The 23291-nt window shown below is 41.0% G+C and overlaps 1 protein-coding gene across 1 annotated transcript in view; it reads right to left on the bottom strand.

Moving 5' to 3' along the window:
• LOC119718761 (ADAMTS-like protein 1) overlaps positions 1 to 23291 on the bottom strand; it is a 37449-nt gene that overhangs the window by 11433 nt on the left and 2725 nt on the right. Inside the window, exons 2-3 of the mRNA XM_038188169.1 lie at positions 2571 to 2723; positions 1201 to 1443 (exon numbers count right to left, since the gene is read on the bottom strand). Coding sequence (XP_038044097.1) covers positions 1201 to 1443; positions 2571 to 2723 — 396 coding nt within the window. The remainder of the gene's footprint in view (positions 1 to 1200; positions 1444 to 2570; positions 2724 to 23291) is intronic.

Genomic DNA, 23291 nt, shown 5'->3' with positions numbered 1-23291 from the left:
CATCAACACCATTTCTTAAACATGTTTGACATTGGTCCCTGTTTGGGTTAGAATAAATAAACCACTAAATGTCTTTGAATGTCTAGTGCACACATTCAATGCCTTCAACACGTTTTATTCTTCTAGGCTCATAGTGGTATTCATGACTAATACTGAGAGAAAGACGGGATCATTTGGAGGCTCATATTTTGTAGTTTGACCACCTTGGGACCTTTGAACACACCCGGTTTCCCCTTGAAATATTCAACATATTTGGGCAAAGTCAATGAGCTGGCACCTGATGACAGACTGCCTAGGTGCGAGGCCTCCTTAGACCCTAAGGAGAATTGCACTCATATCCCTTTCAAAAAATTGCCAGCTTTGTTTTTTCAGAAGTGAAGGTGTTCTGGCGTTTCAGGGAACATGAGCTCCAAACTAAAAGGCAATCTTCAAAAATCAATCAGAGACAGAAATACCAAATTCTGATTTTAAACAACCTGTTGTTAATCAGTTTGTGGATAAGCTCAAACAGCTTTGATCCGGGACAAAATGTCTGAAATTGAACAATAATCGCCATTGTTCACAAGTTCATACAAACATGTACCACAGTACATTTTTTATTTTCTCAAAATCAGACCAAGAAATGGAGCAACACCAGGACAGTTACTGAGAACTGTTATGGAAGAAGCATCTTGAAACCCTCATTTGTCAAACACTGCGGGAGCAGGCAAATAAGTCAAAGTAAAGTTATACCCGTTTTAGACAGGTGTTACATAATAACTCCCAACCATATCATTTTTCAGATTTGTACAGTTAGGAGCCATTATAGGTTGGCGTAGCGGTACTTTCCTTACCTTCCACCGCTGTGACCCGGGTTCGAATCCCAGGCCGGGCCAATATGTGGATTGGGTTTTCAGTCCCTGCCTGATTCCGTGGGTTTTCCCCAGAATATTCCTCTGGGCTTTTCCCTCCCACCTCTAAAACTGTAATTTCTTCTCATTCACTTCCCTCTACAGGTTTCTTCAGGTTTTCGAGCTTACAGTGCTTCGGGCACTATTTGGGGAATCCTTGGTTTCAGTACCAGAAGTCCACAGTCTAGCCAACACCAAGTTAAACTTTCCCTGTTGGAGATCAAAATCTTTTGGGGATGGTTTGGTGCAACTCTGCAACACTGGTTTGCAACGGGTGCAAGTGTAATCAATTCAGACTAAATCAACTTACCTCACAGCGTCCTAGGATGCACATATCAATGGAGTCTGCTGCGCATGTGGTGCCATCCAACACCTTAGGAGACAGGACTTTGGTCATATCCGTCCCCCTGGCTCGGCAGGTCAGCGTACACCGCTGGTCAAGGGGCAAGTCCTCCACGGGAATCCAATCGTACATCTTGCCGTCTGTGTGGCTCTCATTGTTAGAGAGAGCACACTGCAGCACACGGAAATCTGGGGTACCAGGAGGGCAGTCCTGGTTGGGAAAAAAAAATTGTCACAATTTTGTCTGTTGGTTACCCGAGTAACGAAAATGAAAATCACAGCGGCTTATTACTTAGTCCGACGATCAGACATTCAAGTGTGCAGAGCTACTGTACGAACGTCTGATATATCGTAGCATGCACATTTTATGCAACCCTGTGCGCCATCCAATCAGAGTTGACTTTAGAATCTTCGACGTCATTTTGATCAGAAATGTGGATTAATTAAGCTGTTGATTGGTCAATTTGGATGCCATGATTTTGTAATACAACAATGGGTTACAGGATACTTGATAGAAGGTGCCTGCTGAATCGTCACAATCTGGATGTCAAGATACAGTCTTGTTTTGCATAATTTATCGCCGAATCTGTGCGAATATCTCAGATGCTTTTCTGCAAGCAGCTATTTCATAAACCGCTTAATACCAGGCCCCTTAGTATCAATAATTTACTTTGAATAATTTAATATTTGTGATTAATGATACACTAATGTTTTAAGCCGCATTTAATAAAAAACTGAAAGTGAGGCTTGGAAAGCATAAGTTGTCTGGCACCATTCAATCAATTAAATGTCTCACAAGGCCTATTTACACAAACGTGATTTTATAAACCATACGTTGTGCGATTTTTGAAATAATGAGTGCGATAAGTCGCACGACTTTGTCGTGTAAATTTAAACTTTTGTTAATTTAATTTTGTGCGTGTATATAAATACGTGTGACATTATTGCACAACAAAGCTGCGTATGTGCAAATATACTTCAGGGAACATGATCAATGAAAGGCTTCAATCTGAGTATGGTCTATGGAGTGCCGAAGTGTGCCGCATATAACTCTAGTTCACGCTCATAGTTCAAATGTGTGAAACCATCAGCATGCGAAACAGCACGTGAACCTGAATGACAGCTGACATTAGACTTCAGTACTCTGCATAGCATTTGGACAGGTGAGCTTAAAGCTGTACGTCACTTTGATTTTTATTTGAGCAGCTTCAAAATCCAACGATTATTCATTTACGATGCTTAAGTCCAGGAACAAAAATGAAAAGTGCTCTTTTCAGGCAATTTTCATTAAGTGGCACGCAGCATTATGAATCCCTGAAAAAGGTTTGAAATCCTTACCGTGATTTTGCAGGTCCTGTATCTTTTCTCTGGTCCCTGGCAAGCTCCTCGTAAGCATCTTCTTTTCTGTAGTGACACTCCCCAGTCGCACTGTCTGGAGCAGTTTGTCCATTCTTCCCAACCTGACCACAGCGGTGATACTGCACTGGCAACCTGAGAAAAAATAAATAGAGAAAGCTCCTGCAATGAAACACACTTGTGACTTTTTACAGAATGATATCTCACTCTAAATGCCCGCATTTAATTATCAAAAAAATTAAGATGGCCTGACATTGCGATCTTAACAAGATCTTCTTCAGAGTGGCACATTGCAATAGGCTAGAAATTTTAAAAGCGACATCAGGATGCTGATTGAAGCAAAATCGGAACGGCGATATGGGCCTGTCAGAAAAATCGTGTGTCTGTTGGCAAATATGCAGGGATGAAGAGCGCCAGCTATTGTCTGGTAATGTCCATGATTGCCTGCTTTTAACAACACCCACTATGAAAAGATGGTGTGCGCAGCCCCCCCCCCCCCCTCCCCGGCTTTATTTGGTTTATTTTGAGGATGGTGGATGGCCGGGGGGGGGGGGGGGGGGAATCCTATCTACCTTTTACCACGGATAGTCTAGGCTTTTAATTTTTAAGCAAGAAGAAAATTATATTTTGCAACAGGAAAACAGAACCATGGTTTTCACAACGGGGATCACAACAGGTACCTTTGAGTAATGTGATGGTGAGATGGAATGTATTCTTGGTAAAAACAACTGTGTTTTTATGACTAAAATTTTGGATTTTAGGTAGTCATTCTGGTACCTTGGTTTTACATGCAAAATGTAATGTAAATTAGTTATCAACCATGACTTCCACTGATTCAGAGAAATGATCCAAAACTGGTCTGTAATTCCCATTACTAGGTGATGGATGTGTAAGATCTGAGAAGGGGGGGGGGCAGGCGGGCATGCGGGGGGCGACAGCCCCCCTATGAAACCTTGTCGCTCCCCCAGTCGCCCCCCCCCCCCACTGAGATTTTGGGTTTCTAAAAAAATTATCATTGATCTACATGACGCCCCCCCCCATGAAATGTTCCAGCCCCCCCAGCCCCCCCCCCCCCCCCCCCCCCCCCCACTGAAAAATTCCTGGCTACGCCACTGTTAGCATCTTAAGGTGAAAACAAAGACCTTGAATACTTTCAGACCATACAACGAACACCGCCATTTATAGAACAGATATTTCAACACTTTTCTAATGGAATGAAATGGAATACAGGGGTTTCAATGGAAACCCATAACCAATATTATTAACCATCTCTTGGGAAACTGCATCTTTTATGCACTTTTGTGAAGGCTTCAAATAACATACGTGATCACAAGGTCCAGGTGAGCGTGAAAAAAATTAAACTGTTGTCAAATATTTACTCTACTGTCAACTTGGTAGATGTGTCAACTATCATTAACCTTGTTCAGGAGACACTTGTGGCCCAACAAATGGCCTATATAAACCTATTCAAGACTATGTACACAGATGCCTATCGCTGCCAATATTTGACTAGGCCCATTGATGGTATACTGCCGGAGTCAAAATTGTTCTTCAAATTACGATAACAAAACATTTTGGACATTGGTAAATGTCAACAAATGACCCCGTTTCCGGCAGTTAAATGCTATGCCAGAATCGTTGTGTTTAACATCATGAAGTCCCAGTATCAACCGTTATCCAACGGAGCCCTCTCCGTATCCAACGTCTGATGCATCTGAGCAATACAAGTTGTATGCGACTCTGTGCACCAGCCAATCGGAGTTAACTTTAAAAATTATGGCCGTTTCCATCAGAAATATGGACTAAGCTGTTGATTGGTCAATTTAGCTGACATGTTTTTGTAAACAACAACAGGTTATGGAGGACCCGATAGAAGGCACCCACTGAACGGTCAGAATCTCAAGGTCAAGACGTGGTCTTGTTTTGCATAATTAATCGCTGAATCTGCTTGCATTATTGCTGGAACTAATTACCATTTTAAAGAATATTTTGGGCTTCATAATAAATGTGGATCCGGAAACTAATTAAGCCAAATTGCAACTAAACAAGTGAAGTACATGCACATTCAGTCTTCGACATACACTGTCCAACATAACAACTAGAGCTGTCTATTTTCACACAATATAGTATTTGAGTACTCTGACCGAATATTCAGATATTCGATACTGCCAGCTGCAACTGCGTGCTGCAACAGTAAAAACTTGCACAAAAGAGTGTGCCAGTTAAAATTTGCATGCGGCGATTGATATGTGGCACTGGAGTGTTTCACAGTAAATATTTTATAACCGTAAAAGAACTTTAACCTGATAAAAGGATGTGAACAATGAACAGCCATCGACTAAAAAGTTACAGTTGGCGAAAAAAGTTGTTTACGATATAATAACATCACAGTCGATTAGCATGTGTATAGTTTTTTTTCAACGAATATTCAAACCCAGAAAAAGCTATTCGAATATTCGGTTGATGATCCAATATTTCACTATTCGGTATATTTTTGGGACAGCCCTAATAACAACAGGCTATAAAACTGAATTCCTGAACTAACAAATCTTACTGACAATTCAGTAATTGGCCTGTGAGTCGTTTACGCATGTGGAGTCATATGTCAAATAAAACCAAAAACCCCAAAAGACCAACCAAGAACACTATAGCATCATTACATTATAATAGATTTCTTCTCAATACCCTGTGTTTTAACAACCTTTATTATGGCTACTGAATAATTTGACTCAACACTTTCCCAGGGACAATATTCAAAGAGTGCAGTTGTTACGAGGACAGTCCTTATTTTATGAACTGCAAAACAAGGACAGCACAATATCTAGTACCCATCTAATCCAACTCTGTCTGGAATGAGAAAACCTTGCTCAATGACTGGGATCTGCAAACAAGATAAAGATTCACCTTGGAGAACAAAAACTGCCACAGAATAATACTTCAAAAAGACATACAAACCATCTGGCTTCTGGATTGAAGTAGGGATGATACTTTTGAGGTACCCTAAAAGGGCTAGGAGTAGCGAAGCCGTTTTCAGCATCCATAACAAATTCTGAAAATTAAGTTAACCATTGATAATTCCATACCCTTGTGCCCTTAATCTCTGATCGATATATACAAACACCTTTGTAAGATTTAGACTGATATCTAGCAGACATGTAGACACCAATTTTGCAAAAGAAGATGGTTGTAGACTCAATTAGTAAGGCTTTTTGCAAAAGACTTGGTAAGGCCCAAAAACAAGGTCTCTGGTTTCTGGTATGGAGCTTGCCCCAACAGCGCAGCGACGCGGTTTTTTTCCCCCACTACTTTTTTCTTTTCTTTAAATGTCGGCTGATATTCCAGAATATGCTTCGATCCCCTTACAACTCTCAAAAATCATACTTCAGAGTGGAGCTTGAGGTGACCTCAGTAAGGCCATAAGGCTTGAGAATTCTGCACCCACTTACTATCTCGACCGACACGAATACTCTTCGGGAAATTGGGATAGTCAAGAGAATAATCAGAGAAAACGGTAACGTTTATTTTTGCATTTCTAAGATCAGAACCCCGCCCTCCCCCCCCCCCCCCATCCTACCATGGGCTGTGCTGTGGCAGGTCCCAGTCTTGGCAGAATGGCAACTGTGCCCCGTACAGCTCATGAGTACATTCCAGACAGGAGGATAGGCCCCCAGCAATTCTGGAAAGCCTCTTTGAGTGGTCCTCCAACAAGCACTTTCAGGCAAAGTGAACTCTTGTTTGTCTTAGAAAACTTGTTTTGTGTTTCCTGGCCATCCATCAGTCTTTTGAGTGGCCAGTGTTGAATTCAAAGAGAGCCGGAGGACCTCTCATTGGTTGGATTGGGGTGAAGTGGGCCCAGAGGGGGTAAAGGGGGCACTCACAGGGGTGTAACAATTGGGAAGAATACTCATATGAAATGGATACCCAGGACTGCCCAGAGTATGTGGGTATGTGTACATTGTTCTTTTTGGCAGGTAGTGGGTACACTGTATATCAAAACACTGTGCTGAAGTGTTTTACTAACGGTGTACATTTAACCAAAACAGTGAGGTGAAGTAGTTTGTGCAACTTGGGATTGCATACAGCAGGTAAAGTTACATGAATGGACAGCTTTAGGCGACTAAAAGTTATCGGGGTACCAATGGATTTTCTTTTACAGGAGCTGAATGTTTTAAAAAGGAACATATTTTGTAAGAAATCTCAAAAACAAATAACTAACTAGTCTAGAGGGAATAATAAGGGCATACTACGTGTACCATCTGCCAATGACAATGTTATTCCATGTCTCTTCAATTAAATGTATGGACCAAAAGAAGAGGGGTGAACATTGAATAACCATTCTAAATCTATTAAATAGGATTGTGTATACTCTGGGACCAGGTTTACTAGGGTTGCCTTATTATATTGTTTTTAAATAAGAATATCAAATTATGTGTTTGTAATTCTCAAGAAACAATAAGGCATCTATCTACAATTCGTCAATTATAACTACGGCCTCTTTTTGACAAATTACCATTCTGAACTGATGAAATTACAATATATTCAAGACTCATGATCAATACAACTAAAACAATTGAAAAAGTAAACACAATTTCAAAAACCATACACTGCAGATACCTAATATAGTACATGTGGTCTAGTTTGAGTTATCAAGTGACTTCATCAAGTACAAACAGATGTAATATTGTCATCATTTTCAAAAAGGGAGCTTTTCTAAATTATGCAGTACACAACACCGTCCAACCATGGAGGAATGGTCCAACTCACATGAAAACAGTAATTATGTGATACCCATGGCCAAGGGCGGATCCAGGGGGGGGCCAAAGGGGGCCATGGCCCCCCCCAAAACGAGATCAATTTTTTTTTTTTTTTATGTGACATCGCAATAACGGCAGGCAATGAGTACACCACCATCTTTTCCTCAAAAAAAAAACATTGGTTAAAGTGGTCAGAAATTGCCTCAGATCGCACCACAGAGCATCTAGAATCCAAAATTTTTTCGGGGCCCTTAAGCGGGCCCCGAACCCCACGCCGTAATTTTTTTGACCCACTTTTTGACATCGCAATAAAGGCAGGCAATGAGTACACCACCATCTTTTCCTCAAAAAAAACATTGGTTAAAGTGGTCAGAAATCGCCTCAGATCACACCACAGAGCATCTAGAATCCAAAATTTTTTCGGGGCCCTTAAGCGGGCCCCGAACCCCACGCCGTAATTTTTTTGACCCACTTTTTGGGGGAACCAAAATTTTTTTTGGCCCCCCCAAAAATTGTGTTCTGGATCCGCCCTTGCCCATGGCTACTTTTATGATGTTGGTAACAACTGCACACATGTACATGTATGTACATGTACATGGGCTCATGGTTCACTGTGCAGTTTAATGTCATCCACAGTAAGATTCTCCAATCAAACTTCTCTCAGCAAAATTCTGGTATATTCAAAACCTGTTACAGGCTAGTGTTTGGTCCATTCAATTAGAATAGAAAATTCACTGTCACTCATGATAGACTGTTTGGTCTGAACTGGTAGTTGAAGCCTATCCTTCCATCTTCTTGGAATTGTTTGCACTCAAATGCAAAGCATTAGTGCATATACAGTATATCATGTACACAATGCATTAAAACCTCAACAACCTTAGACTGGCTAAAGCCGTGTCCGCACTGGACTTTTTTTTTGGGAAGGTTTTACCGAGACAATGGTAAAATGAGAAATGGTCAAATGTGACCATTGTCCGCACTTGGACTTTCGACACGGGAAATTTTACCCAGATCGCGTGGGAGAAGTAACTCACCGTACACAGAAAATTAATTGCCGATCACATTTTCAGCCGTCGATACGCACAGTAATATTACACACGCCATTTGCATGCACAACATAATCGTTTACACGATATTATTTCATCTTGACAAGCTAAATCTTGACGAAAAGGCCTATAATTCTGACGCATTTGTGATGCACGTCATCACCATGTCGCTGTACGATGTTCCCTGGGCAGCAGTGCCATCAGTATTCGTTGGTTCCCATCGCATCCTTACAGAATCGAAGCCATGATGTGGGCCAGGAACCAGTGACTACGGCCTACGTACGGTACCGGACCATGATGTTCCGTGCATGACTACAGTAGCGTATCAGGACGAATTTGGATCGTAGAAAATAACATACATCGGTGGAGAAAGAGAATTTCCGCCTTATCGTCTCGGGAAAAGTGACCTGGTCAGTTTTCCTGGGCGCGTGGGAAGTTTTCCTGGGCAGCAGTTGGCCAGTAAAAGTAACCGCTGGACTCAGGAAAAGTAACCGAGAGGAAAACGTCCTAGGCTGTCCGCACTGGACTTAAAATGGGAAAAGTACCCATAGTCTCGGTTAGTTTGACCAAAAAAAGTCCAGTGCGGACAGGGTTTAAGTAACCCTTCACAGCTTTAGCAAACTTTTTTTTAAAGGGCCCAATTTCACAACTCTGCTTCACGTTAGCAAAACTCCTAGCTTAATGAAGCTGAAAATTCTGTGCTTTTTAAAAGTTTAGCATATATTTTGCAAGGAGCTTTTTGGTCAATCCTTTCCGAAAGGTTGTCAAATTTTACAAAAATTAAAACCCTCACAAACATACACTCTTAAGGTGCAAAGTTTTCCTTCAGTCAAATTCGGTCAAGTGACTGTTTAAAGAAAGTTCCCTGCCTACAAAAAGCAGGATTGACTGGCTGAGACTGTTTATGTAATTTGCTACAGCTATACTTTGACCGTAGGTGACTGATAAGCCAGCTGTACCAACTGTACACCACTTGCCTGCTTTCGTCAGTCGACAACTTAACTGAATTTGACAAGTCACAGTGCTTGCTTTAAATTTGATCTGACTGTTGGTGACTATGGGGTCCGTGCACAAGTACCCCTTAAACGGCCAGAAAAGGAGAGTTGGGGGAGACCTAGACTGGCTCCTGGTCCATCCACTGCATATTTCGAATGATCCAAAGTTATTGGGGGCGGGAATTAGTCTTGGAGACCATCGCAAGTTAAATTTGAATGTATTCGCCCGCCGACGACGCCTAACGCTCACATGAAGACGCTGTGGCTAATCATTTTGGCACATTCAGGAAGTTGTGCATACATGTACTTCGTGCACGAATTAATACACCAGTACAATACAGTACGCACACGGTGTGTGTCCCGCACCTGTGTAAAAGGCATGGCAGTGGAAGAGGATTGGCTTTTTGTCTGTCTGTGACTGTTCCGACAGCACGAGGGTTTTAACCAAAGTAAAACTTGTTGTCTAATTACATACAGATGGGTCATTCTTTACATTTGAGGTCCACTTTTTTCCTGTTCCTGATCCGACACTTTTGTAATTCCATTCTTCCTCCCAGAGTGATTATATGAAATAAAAAGTACTTTTGAAGTCATTTTAAATGACATTTGAATGGCAAATTAAAGTTCATCAGTAATAGGGACAGGAAAAATGTCACACTTTGGACCCTAACTTGATAGAATGAGCAATACAGATGCCAATTGTTGGTAAAAACTTCTTCTTCATACATTTTGCAGCAGACGTGACCATAAGTTGATCCAATTCCTTGAACTTTGAAGCACAAGTGAACGCTTCCTATTATTGCGTGCCAACTATGCCCCAAAGAATGTCATGTTATTGCGACATTAAACCCAATTACATTGGATAAGTTCCTTCCTTCCTTACCGAGCACATGTTTATTCAAGTTCAGAGGTTCATAGTTTCTGGTTTACATGGTTTCAATTCCTGTCTTCTATACCTGTTTGGAAAATGCATAATTCTGGAAACTTCTGCCCTGTTAAGTCTTTGCAAGTTGAGAACTCATGACTACTGTGGTCAATTCTGGAACTTCTAAACTCAAGGACCACCCCATCATTCTTTAAGGGTAATCTTGGAATCAAAAAGGGGGCTCCCCATGACATTACCATAGTTGGGAGATTGAACTGGCCTCCTCAGGCCCCCTCCTTCTGTTCCCCTGGAATCTTGCATACATAGGCCTTTGTGGTAATGCTCCACAGGTATGAAGAGCAAACTAGAACTTGTACTATCCCTATATCTCCTAAAAAAGGAAAACTCTCCCAGGCTGAAACTTTGTTTTTCATCCGAACGCCCCTAAAAGGGCACTTTTGTTTGATTAGGCTTTGGCCACTGACCTGATCTAATAGAATTGGCTGAGAAAATACACACCATAAATGTATATAAAAGAAATATTTAAAGGACAGTCCTGTTTGCTTAGATTGCACACAGACCACAAATAATGTAGACACCGATGACAATAGAAAGTTTTCTTAAATGCATTATGATGATATAAATGTGTTTTTGTAACAATATTTTCACTTTCAGCGACTGAGCAATAAGAACAGTTCTCCCTGTTTATTTATTCAAGGCAGATACCAGGCAATGGCTATTTAGCCATTTGGGCACCAGTGTAGTGCAGGTGAATTCAAAGTTCATATGCAGGTGTATCTTCATACTGGAATTTTTTGTTAAAGACCTAAATTTGAAAACTGGTAATTAAAAAGACTTGCATTTTCACAATGTCTTGTCAATCGTTTTTAGCGTACACAAATGTTCCATCTACGTAAAAGGAATTATTATGGAAGTTAGGCCTACTGAGAGGCTTTACCTAGATAAAAAAAAAAAGATCTCTACTCTAGTTTCTGACTGGCTTTCTGTGTTATTTGATAAAAAAAAATATTACAGTCTGTAGTTTTAAGATTTTAAAAAAATATTATGTAAAGAGGACAATAATTTTCTTGCAAGGAACTTTTCTAGAGAGTGAACAACAAAATATGTTGTAAAATAAATAATGCACTTTATAATATTCAGAAAACGGTTTTTTGGGGGGTGGTGTGCGTAACACACTTCTATTCTGCATTACTACCTCCTAAATTACATTATTATAAATGCAGCACTAACCTGCTACCAATCTGGATTAACTTACATACAAAATATGGAAAAACAAGCCATGATCAAGTTGATGTTCTGTTTATGTGGCCCGAACAAGCACTCTAGATGTAATAACTATAAGGTTCCACTTAGACTAATGTGCATGTACCTATTCTTTGTGCAGGAAGCGGTGGCCTTCGGTCTGACAACCTGTCCATCAATTATGATCTATTTAATTAACAAGAGATAATCAGGGCACAAGTCCAGTTATCATCAAAAGCCGGTGAAACATTCCGTGCATGCGTCTTCAGTATGCCCTGAGCAAACATGATTGTCAGTCAACCAAGGACAAAGCTATGTGGTTTTGCTGGGTAATGGGTCTAAACCATTGAGTGATTTCAACAAAGCCATGTCTATTAATGCCAGTCCCTTTTTACCTGTACCAAGTCAAGTAATAATGAGCCATCATGTTTGTTGAGTCAATATAAATTAGATATGAAAGTATGCTGAATGAATCTGACAGGCATATGTTGGGAATTTGCAAAAACTTTGGCTGGTCCTAAATTAATTACCTTCAAAAGTTAAAAAGATATGTTTGTCCATGGTCCAACATGTGCTGAATCTATCTGATCTAAATAATTACTTCAATTACATTGTTTCAATACTCTATCCTAATGCTCCATTTTGATGCAGTAGCATTAATGTTTGTGTTTTTAAATTTCTGTCTGATTTTCATTCTGTAAAAGTTGTAAACAGTTTGATCAATAGCAGAATATTTACATGATGTATTGCCCTACCTTGAAGAGACTGCTACTTAAAAAAATACCCTTTATCTATAAAACTGATTTGGCATTGAAATGTGGTCTCCTTTTTAAAATTGTTATCACGAATAAAAGAAACACTGAAGTGTGAGGTTCACATTATACTGCAGTACACATGACCAATTTCAAATGTGCTAGGAGGCTTTTGACAAGCTTCACATTTTTAAAACCTTCCTGGTATTTTCACCTGCATGCAGCGAATTTATTCTTGAAAATCAAGCCTGTTATCAGCCTATGTTTAGCTCACAGCAACTTAAAGCTTTCAGCTACTAAGTCCCTAATTATGAATGAGGTCCAATAAAAAAATGATTTCCTTTTAAAGCAAGCATGCATTATAATCAATCCCAATGGACAAGGTAGTGGACAAAAGTTTATTGGCCTCAATGTCTGATTTCCCTGATGGGAATTTCATTGGGAGGGAGAGGTATTTTAATTGCAGCATGCTGCTAAGGGGAAGGCCTGTAACCACTTTCAAAAGAAGTTGGATATTACAACTAGTCTACCCCCATGTTACAACTGACATAGGACACAAATCTGTTCCAGATTGCAAGTCTGGGAACTCCCAGTACGACAATAGTTGGCAAATTATTTGCAGGTTATATGTGTTGTTGTGTCATATAGAGCAAGAATTCATTTGATGGATGCGTAACACAAGGATGTCAGCTAACTGCAGAAAAATTTCCTTTTTTTTTTAAATTAGGATAAGATTGTTTACTCATCCAGACCTACTACCACACTGAAACTGAATCAAATTGAGCAAAGCAATTGCACAAATTGCTCAACCCCAAACAATGTTGATTTCAAATGATGGCCAAAAAAAATATTCTACCATTGTCAACGGGAAAGCCTTCAAAAATTTTTAAGTACCCAGAGATGCACTCCAAACAGAAGACAATTTTACTGTTTGACATGATTCAAGTATGTGTGCTGGGGAAATTGATTGGACAAATAATGAAAGAAATCGTATGAATCATTTATAAATAACTAAGACAACTTTCCTATCGGTCCTATGGAGAGCCTGTGACTTGGGTGGTTTTAAACCGCCGGTAAAACACCACTGCATTCTGCATCACATTGCACAGTATGCACTGCTCACGTAACAATCTCCATAAATGTGATTTTCAGCACTACGCGTGTGAGGCTTGTACAACAGACATGGCCAGAGGGGTGTTTCACAAAACACAAAATAAAATTGGTGAACAAAATCGTCGGAAACTTGTGAATTTTTTACTTGTTTTGACGTTTTGACTAAAAGATAGTTATGAATGGGAATATTTTATGTGCTCGGGCAATATTAAACAAGTACGGTTAAGACCAGCTAATTATAATAGTCCCAACAGGGATAAGGACAAGTGATCATAATGTAAATAGAAAGTACAAATATGTGATGAAACTGGAACAAAAGGGTGTGGTGCGTAGAAGTAGAAGAAACTGTTTGGATAGGCTATACATCTGCTTTTCCAGTTGTGTTGAAGCATGGAGGAAGTGTCTACCTTGAGAAAGTACACGTACACATCTGTTTCTCATAAGGGATCTGTCAAACTTTGTTTGAAAAGGAATGCAAAATTCACAGTTTGCAGGCAAATCTGTTAAACAATTCAGGTCATAAGTTTCATATGGGTGAAAATATTCTTATTATTTTTGTTTTAGGTTGCTTACTTTGAGGAAGACACAGTTTCTTTTACTTTTGTGAAACAACTTTTTACCATATTGTCCATATTTCACTTCAAACACCGCTATTCTATTTATATACCTTTATAACATTTATGAATTGATGAACTGTGAAGCAGGTGATCCTCTGCAAAGCTGGCAAATTTGGGGTTTTTTTTCTAAAAGGCATAAAATGCATTAGCTTATTTGAGGTATGGCAAACACAATGGATATTTGGTTTGGGTAAATACAAAAGACATGGGCTGCTGTGGTCCAATGGTTACGGTGTTCGATTCGTGTGCCGTGGTGCATGGGTTCGAATCCTGACCGTGGGAACATGGTGCTTGTGCTCTTGGGCAAGGCACTTTACCATTATTGCTTCGTCCTTCGGATGGGATGTAAAGCCGTAGGTCCCATGTGTTGTGTAATGCACGTAAAAGAACCCAGTATCTTATCGCTAAGAGAAGGGGTTTGGCCCGGTGTTTCTAGCAGTGGCTGCAACATGCACCGCAGTACCTTGTAAACCATATTATAAGGTGCTATATAACAGGTCTAACTTTATTTACCTTTCTTTAGAAATATAGACATAAAGTCCAGCGCCTTGAGTACCTAATTGTTAGTAGATACGTGCACTTTATAAGACTCCGGTATTATTATTATTATTATTTACCCAAAATTTGGGCAAATCAACAGTGCCCTCCTATTTTGTCTGCCATATCTCTCAAACGATGCAGGGCTGAGCGTGGAGTTGAAGAATAAAAAAAACACTCAACCCGAGGCGGCATTTGGTTCACCCAGGGTCAAGTTGAATCCGGGTTGAGAGGCTCTAGTGTGAAAAGGCCTATGGTATCCTCTTTTTCTTGTTTTCACCATAACATGGATCAACTGCGTACTACATAAGGGTAACTTAAATCTGTTTTCTTGTAACGTGAGTCATACAATCATGTATCATATGAGTATAGCCCAGTGTCCCCTAATCCTACGTGTTCCTAATCATCAACATGTGTTCCAAGCTGAGTGAAAAAGCAGCTGTACCAATGTGTGAAGCAAGTGCAGTATATGAAATAAGGCCCCCAGATTTCCTGAAAGACTCAGAGGGATAAGACAGGAGGCCAGCAGTACATTCTCACGATTTGTGGCAGTGATGTACAATAAGATTTTATCTATATTGTATTGAAGCACTAATGTATTTGAAAAAAGAAGCTGCTTTCTCCTCATTTCCCTAGACAAGAGGAACTTTCAAAATAAACAGGAAAATACATTCATGAGACTGGTGGTAATAGTAATTAGTATGCATTTTCAGTGTGTAGTTTGTGCTCTCTCCAATTGTATACGTACATGCATAACGGTACTTCTTTAATAATGTAAATTATGACTCTAGAGGGACATTATTCCAAATGCACTCAAACAAACATGAAATGGTTCCAGGGGATCAATTAACCAGTTGACAGCAATGGTAAGTTGGTTACCCATCATTGAGATAATTAGTCATGACAGGCAAAGTACAGGGAAAACTGGGGGCCTTGTCATTGAGAAGTCAGTAATTTGATTCACTTGGGAGAAACCTCACTGGACTTTGCTAACCAGGGTTAAACAAAAGGTCCTTTCACACTGTTATCCAAAATCGCTGTGTTGGACCAGGTCAAACCCTGAGATTTTCACAATGCTTTACAAACTAACAAGAATCCAACATGGGCTTTACATTGGTACAGTGCTTTATGTGGGTTACACAAAATCTACACTTTTGTAAAGCCAACTAACAGAGTACCTTGTCGACAGTGTTTGATCAAATCAGGTGCTCACAACAGTGGATCTAGATGACAGTCTGAAAGGCCTTATGATCCACAATCTTCCTGTTGTACCAGTCTCAAACTCCGAGATATCACGAACCCCTTAGCAAGAATCCAACACTTATTCTACATGGGTCCAGCACTCTACATGGGTAAAATTCAACATTGACCGGGGGAGCGGGGGAGTGGGTGACCGTGGCAGGCTCAGGAAGTGTCCCAACCATTTTGGCCGGGATTGTAGCCAACAGTGTGTAAACTTTACTTGTGGGCAGAATGCCGACCCATGTTCAATGGTACCCGGTTCTGTTCGGTGTGGTCCCATGTTGATTTCAACATCCATGGTCTAGAGGCGAGAGGCATATCAATACATCAATTTTTTAATTGTTAAAATGTCTGGGAAGCTAGAACAGTAGATATGCTTGGATAATTTAACAAAAACTGTGTCCTTAAAGACAGTCGCCTGATATTAACCTGATCCAATTTTAATTAAGCAAGTGCATCCAATGGTACAGTGCTTTACATGGGATTGGGTTACCCAAAATCTACAACTGACTTATTACGGTACCAATACTTGTACGTAATATTGGTTTGAAAGTTTGGTACAGACTAGTACATGTGAGAGAAGGGTCATTGCTTCCATAGCTACTTCAACTCTTACAATACAAAAGTGGAATGACCGAATGACAATAAGAGGTTCTTGCAAAATTGAGCTCTGATAAAATTGTTGTGCACATGAAAATGTAAAAAGGAAACTTCTTGTCAGCCTAGCTCCAGTTCAACTTCTGAACTGGTTGAACTTGCATGCTCATCAACTTATGCAAACGTGTTGTACATGTATGATTCATCAAAGTTACCCTGATGGGGATTAAGGCAACAGCTGCAGCATTTCAAAAATGAAAAGCCCTGGCCTATGGTAGGTGCTATTCCGACATTAAATCCCAAGAAAGATGAGGACGTATCCATATCAAACAACCAGGGAAGCTTGTCATGTGAAAATTATTTTGTTGAGTGCCAACATTATTATAATGTATACTTTGTGCAACTGTCATCTTATATGCCCTGCTACTTGTCAAAATTCTACCATGTACAGCATTACTCCTGCTACATGTATCTTATTTGAACCAGCAAGCTCAGCTGACCCCGGCAAGCTTGGTGGTCGAGTTTTATACACTAGTAAGCTGGAGGTTTATGCTAGATAACATCTTCGTATTGGGGGCACTGTTCAAAGCGGACTATCATGGACAGTATCTGACAATAGATGGGCTTCTTCAACCCCCCCCCCCCACCCTTCCAATAGATGGGCTTCTTCAACCCCCCCCCCCCCCTTCCGACACCAATGCACATTGAGCGCACTATAGTCCTGCAACTATGGAAACAGTTTTTTCAGAGGGGGGGGGGGCATTTTTTGATGAGCGCTCGGGTGCATTTATTGTCATCCAAATGGGGGGGGGGTAGCAATCCCCCCCCCCCCCACATTAAATCCGCCAGTACTAAATTATCTCTTAAGATTCAAAAATACTCTTTCCCTCCACCAAAAATCAACCAATCTTTCCGGGAAACCAAAAAATCCCCCCTCCCCCCCCCCCCCAAAAAAAAAATTTAAAAAAAAAGGAAATGAGTTTTAACAAAAAATAAATGTGCTTGATTACAATAAGGGAATATAACAGTGTGAGGAGAAGTCTCGGTCCATTAACAGCAGTCACCCCCACACCCGGTCGTTATCACGCAGTGAAGACCGGATCCTCACACTGTTATTCCCATTAATAAATACCTTTTTAACGAAATAAACAGTTAAAATGCTCCAATTTTGTGACTTTCTTTCGGCGATATTTCCAGACTTTTTGGTGTTCATGTTCATGGGCCATATTTTAGCTTAACAGCTATAACGACGTAAACTCAACAGAAACTGCTGCCGTAGCGAAACAAATTACAACAATGTTTTCATATCTTTACCTGATGGAGGAAGCTGAAATCTCGTTTACACATTCCTTGTGTCCGGAATTACAAAGATGCTTGGTTTAGGAAAGGTAAATATGTCGGTGGGTGAAGTGTTCAAAGAAAATAAATCGTAGATCTACGCTTTCGTCGTAAACATCCTCAGTATATACTGCACTGCTTTACGATGTCGTTTCAAAACTTCCTTACGCACGCGCATGCACGCATTCCTAGCAACTGTGTTGCGTACGCGCGCGTCAGTCTCACGCGATGGGGGTTGAGCACATGTGCAGTGCTCTATTGTTACAAGCTACCGCAGGACTGTTACTATATTTTGACCAATCATTGGCTTGCATGGGGCTGAACGGGGCTTGATCAATGCTGGTTCAGGGGCCATTTATTCGCTTGATCTTTGAAGCCGGTCCATTATCACCGTTAATGCCCGGCCACGTGATCGAGTCTCGACCAATCAGAAACCATCAACTCTCCAAGGTATTTATTAATGCTATTTAAATGTCTGAGAATACAATGCTATTCGATATGGTGCTGAACCATTCAACAATCACTTATAAATATAAGATACAAGCTGATTTACCCGATCATAGATCGGGTAGGGCGTATTTGTGTTGGGGTTGAAAGTGTGGGGAGTTAAATGTGAATGGGGGCTTTAGTTGAGAAGACATGTAGCTATAGAAAAGCAATTTACGGTGACGCGATCTGAGGCAATTTCTGACCACGTACGATAGTAAAACAAAAGATCATCTTTTAAACATCATTTTCGAGTTTGGAGTCATTGAATCAGCTGTTCTGAGCAAAAGAATATTATAGTAGGCTACAATTTTTATTCGGGGAAGAAAAAGTGGGGGTAGGGAACCAAACGATATATTGCCCGCTTTAAAATGTTGGGGTGGGGGTCCCCCATCCCCCACCGATTGACGCTGCGCCCATGATAATTATGTACCATGGCATGTATAACTGTCTGTAAATGTTCCCGTTGGTCTGTTAAATTGCATTTTGTGAGGCAGTCGCGTTTGTTAATGTGGGAAAACTGAGTTGAAAGACTTACCGTATAGTACACAGGCGAAGGCTGATTGTACTGTTTTGACAATAAATCATAATGGAATAAAACGTGAAGGTGGCATTTGCAATAAAAATGTTGAGTGTGTTACCATAAAATTACATAGTCTGAATCATGGAGGAAGGTCATTATGAAGGTACAGTATTGGACTCTTCAACAAACGTAAACTTGAACTTCTTACAATTTGCGAGACCTGCGAGGAAAAAGTCGATTTAACTATTTTATTCAGGTTGGCATGGTTCAACCATAATATAAGCAAGGCCAAACAGCCAACAACCGCCAATATTATTATTTATGCACTCTTCGTTATTCCAACCCAACTTAGTTCAAAGATCACAATATTTGAAGCAATGCATCGATCCCTCGTTGATTTACCCGATCATAGATCGGGTAGGGCGTAGAGTTGGGGATGAAAATGTGGGGAGATGAATGTAATTGGGGGATTTAGTTGAGAAGACGTGCAGTTATAGAAAAGCAATTTCTGTGGTGCGATCTGAGGCAATTTCTGACCACTGAAACAATTTTTTTTAGCAAAAGATCATTTTTAAACATCATTTTTGAGTTTGGTGTCATTAAATCAGCTATTCTGAGTAATAGAATCATTTTACATGTAGTAGCTACAATTTTTATTCGGGGAAGAAAAGTTGGGGGGGGGGGGGAAGAGGGGACCCAAAAAGTATCCACCGCTTTAAAATGGGGGGGGGGGGAGGGGTTCCCCGTCCCCCACCGATTGACGCCCATGATAATTATGTACCATGGCAACAGTCTGTAAATGTTCCCGTTGGTCTGTTAAATTGGCATTTTGTGAGGCAGTGGCATTTGTGAGAAAACGTACTTGAAAGGCTTGCCGTAGTACACAGGCGAAGGCTGATTAAGAAGGTCATAATTAAGTTTCAGTATATTGGACTCTTCAACAAACGTAAACTTGAACGTCTTACAATTTGCGAGACTGTCTGCGAGGAACTTGTCGAGTCAACTGTTATTCAACTTGGGTCAACCATCTATATAAGAGCAAATTTTATTCGGCCTCCGAGAAATGTTTGCTCCTGAAACGATCTGAGACCGCGGTCTTTTGCGACGCCAAAATCGCTCCACGTCCGTGGAAAAATGTGGAGGGTGTCTTCCGCCGGAGTGGACACATTTTCGTTGATTTTTTGTGTGACTGCGTTTAAGTTCGCGATGTTTGAAGCAATGCATCGATCCTTCGTTGATCCCAGACAGGCCCCCGAAATTATAACGCAACACTGTGGCGGGCAGCGAACTCACAACGCTCAGCCTTGGTGGAAGCATGGAGCTGTATTAACACACGATGGAAGCAACAGAGCACTATACACGTCACTCACATGCTTGTGCTTCAAATCATGCAAATAGCGAGCACCGTAGACCCAACCTCGTTTCCAGGGTGTGGAGCAGGCTGCAGTACGCGTTGCCATCGACAGTTTTGCATAGCCCGGAAATACTACGCAGTGTAGACTTTCGATTTGTCAGACCGCGCAAGGCATACTTAATGTGTAGTCCTTCTGAGTATTCGTTGCACTCGGCGCAGGGGCGGCAAGCGAAGCATATGAAAGAATGGGGGCACTCGGTGCCACGCACCATGGAGAAAAAATATTTTACCAAGGTCACCCCATACCACAATTTGGTGAACGCTTTGCAGAACGGCTGAGTAGAACACGTAAACGAAACCCCTACGTTGACCTCGCTGACCTCGCACAGTCTAGACTCACAGAAAAGCCAGCACAGGGGGCGGCCAGGCAGTCAACGTGAAAGCGCACACGACGGCAAATTACTGTGCAAAATGCAGTCACGAAAAATAGACGAAAAGGATCGCCGGTCCGTACGGGAAAATCAGGACGACCCGAAGCGTCCGACCCGGCGGAAGACACCCTCCGTATTTTTCCACGGACGTGGAGCGATTTTGGCGCAGCGGGAGCCCGCGGTCTCGGATCCTTTCATGAGCAAACATCGTCTCGGAGGCCGAGTTAAACTCTCTCTTATATATATAGATACCCAGCTCCAAGTCAGAGTTCAAAATTCATCTTAGCACATACACGTAAACCATTGACCCAGTGACATGAACTCCAATTATTAAACAAAGTCTACAGTATAAACTAAACTTGCCTGTAATCCATGGAGTGCCTATATGACTACGATCACTTCACACTAATAATCCCTTCTGCTGAACTTCTGACTCAACTTGAACAAGGTGGACATGCAAGTGACCTCAGGGCCAAATTGAGCCCCAAATCTCCCTAAGCTCTGACGAGGATTAGTGATGAATCCCTCCATGTGCTAGTGACCATGTCAGTCTCAAGATGATTAAGCAGAATGTGTGAGCTTGGCCAATCATTGCAGAGAACTCAGAGTGCGTAGAAACCAATGACATACTGTCTCAACAAGTCGCCTATACCCATGTTGAAATCAACAGGGGTTTGCGATGAGAAGAACCACGTCCCATTAAACACAGATAGATCACTCTCACAGGAGTGTGTGTACACATGTCGGCCGTAGATTTTGGGATTTCTATCCAGGTAAAGCCTCTTAACCCTAGCTGGTCCTGACCAGGGTTGGGTTTTACCCATGTAGAAACTGTTCTGGATTCTTACTTGTGTGAGAAGGGTTCCCAAAATGTCCGTGTTAAACCCGGGTCCAACTCCAACACAGTCTGAAGATCAGATTATTTCGAACCCGGGTCCAACATGAAGATCAGACGTTCACGTGTGCAGAGCCAGACTACAAATGTCTGTTTTAAATATGTGCATGTACATTTTATGCGGCCCGTGTCCCAGCCTTTAAAAGTTGTGACATCATTTAAAGCCGAAATCCGGCCAAAGCTGTTGTATCCATGGTCAGAAGCCGCCATATTTTTGTCATACAGTACAACCTTGGGTTACCGAAGACACATAAGACACAACAGAAGGCACCCACTAAATGGAGGACTAGATGCAGTATTGTTTTGCATTTTAAGCAGTCTGTACGCATAATCTGCATGCAAGCTATTTTCCATAAACAACAAGTTGGAGGACACTTCGTGGACACTTCTTGTGCTCATTTCAATAAGGACAAACAACTCATTTCAATAAGGACAAACAAAAAACTGTAATTGTCATAGCTGGTCATGTTTCACTACACATACCTATACCAGTAGTTTGCATAGTTAACAAAAGACCCCCCTCCCCCTTCCCTGCCAGATGTATTCAAAATCAAACTCCCAAAAGAAGTAATGAACAAAATATAGCAACCCTTAAAACACAAAAGCCACATTAGTCAGCCTACACATACATTGTGCACCCAGCACAAAGTGAATGAGGGAAGTTGTATAATCCTTTCACCACCCCACCCCCCAAAAAACAACAACTTTGGCCTTGCAAAGTGCAATTGAATCAATGAAGGTTTTGTAGTGTGGCAAACAATTTCAAACTCATGACATTTTATGTTATTGTCCGAGACAATAACATGTTCATCCTTTCTTTTCAAACTTCCTAGTAGTACTTAGCATTCTAACCCTACAATTCAGCCACCCTGTATCTCTCCAAACTATGTACAACTACAGTATCATGAACCAGTGAAGCTGTAGAGAAGCTACTGAAAATGATTGAGTGTTGTTGGTGGCGCTAGTCCCAAATAAATGAGAAAATTGAAGAAAACAATTACTTTACAAGTTGTAGAATTTCATTAATTGGTAGAATAATGATTTCCAACTATATGGCACATGTCCATGTGTAGTTGTTGATATTTCTCTGTATTCAAAACACAAGTATCTCAAGAGTACATTTCCTTCTGTACCTTGACAACTCCTCTGTAAATTTTATAACAGATTCTTACTTTCATTGAATGAACATTCAATTTCAGCATGGAGTCTAAACAGATTGGAGTTGTGTGGAGTGTGTGGACATTGTGTCTCATACACAACCACTAAACCACAACACAGTTAGATACATGGGCTCCAAAGATCTATAATCCAGGTCCCTGGGATCTTCTAACCATTGTGGTCAGCCACTGTGTGGATAAGCTTCATTTGTTGAATCAATTAACCATAAAATCCGGCTAATTGGGTTGGTAGGGGATTCACTGCATGTAACTGTCACTAATTTGGTGTTTGTTAAAGCAGCTATAATGCTCTGGCTGGCTGGACCAGTGGTTGCACTTGCAATGCTTGACTGATGACTGAAACAGCCTAGCCTCTACACTGAAAATGCACAGTGGGTGAAAGATTTAGAGGAAAGATCGAGGAGAAAAGAAAGAGGCTTAACTTGGTTTTTACAGGTCAGTTTACCCAAGTCTTACATCAGCAAAGTCATTGCATGCTTAAGTCCAACAGTTGCAACATGACAATGCAAACATTGAGATTCACTGGTGCTCCGCCTACCAAAACAAATCTATTAGGTAGAAACTGTCAACATGGCCACAAAGGCCCCGCACGCAAGCTGAGCTATTTAAGATGACAAAGGCTTGGGAAAATATTGGCAGCGCAGTGTGGAACTCGCAGTCCAGTCCAGCAAGTGACTTGACATTTTCTGGCCACTAACAATTTGTCCCTAAAAAAAC

This window comes from Patiria miniata, unplaced genomic scaffold (genome assembly GCF_015706575.1).
Source record: "Patiria miniata isolate m_02_andy unplaced genomic scaffold, ASM1570657v1 HiC_scaffold_7, whole genome shotgun sequence".
Classification (NCBI taxonomy): domain Eukaryota; kingdom Metazoa; phylum Echinodermata; class Asteroidea; order Valvatida; family Asterinidae; genus Patiria; species Patiria miniata.
The sequence above is the reverse complement of the archived record's forward strand: the minus strand, read 5'-3'. Positions and strand labels throughout refer to the sequence as shown.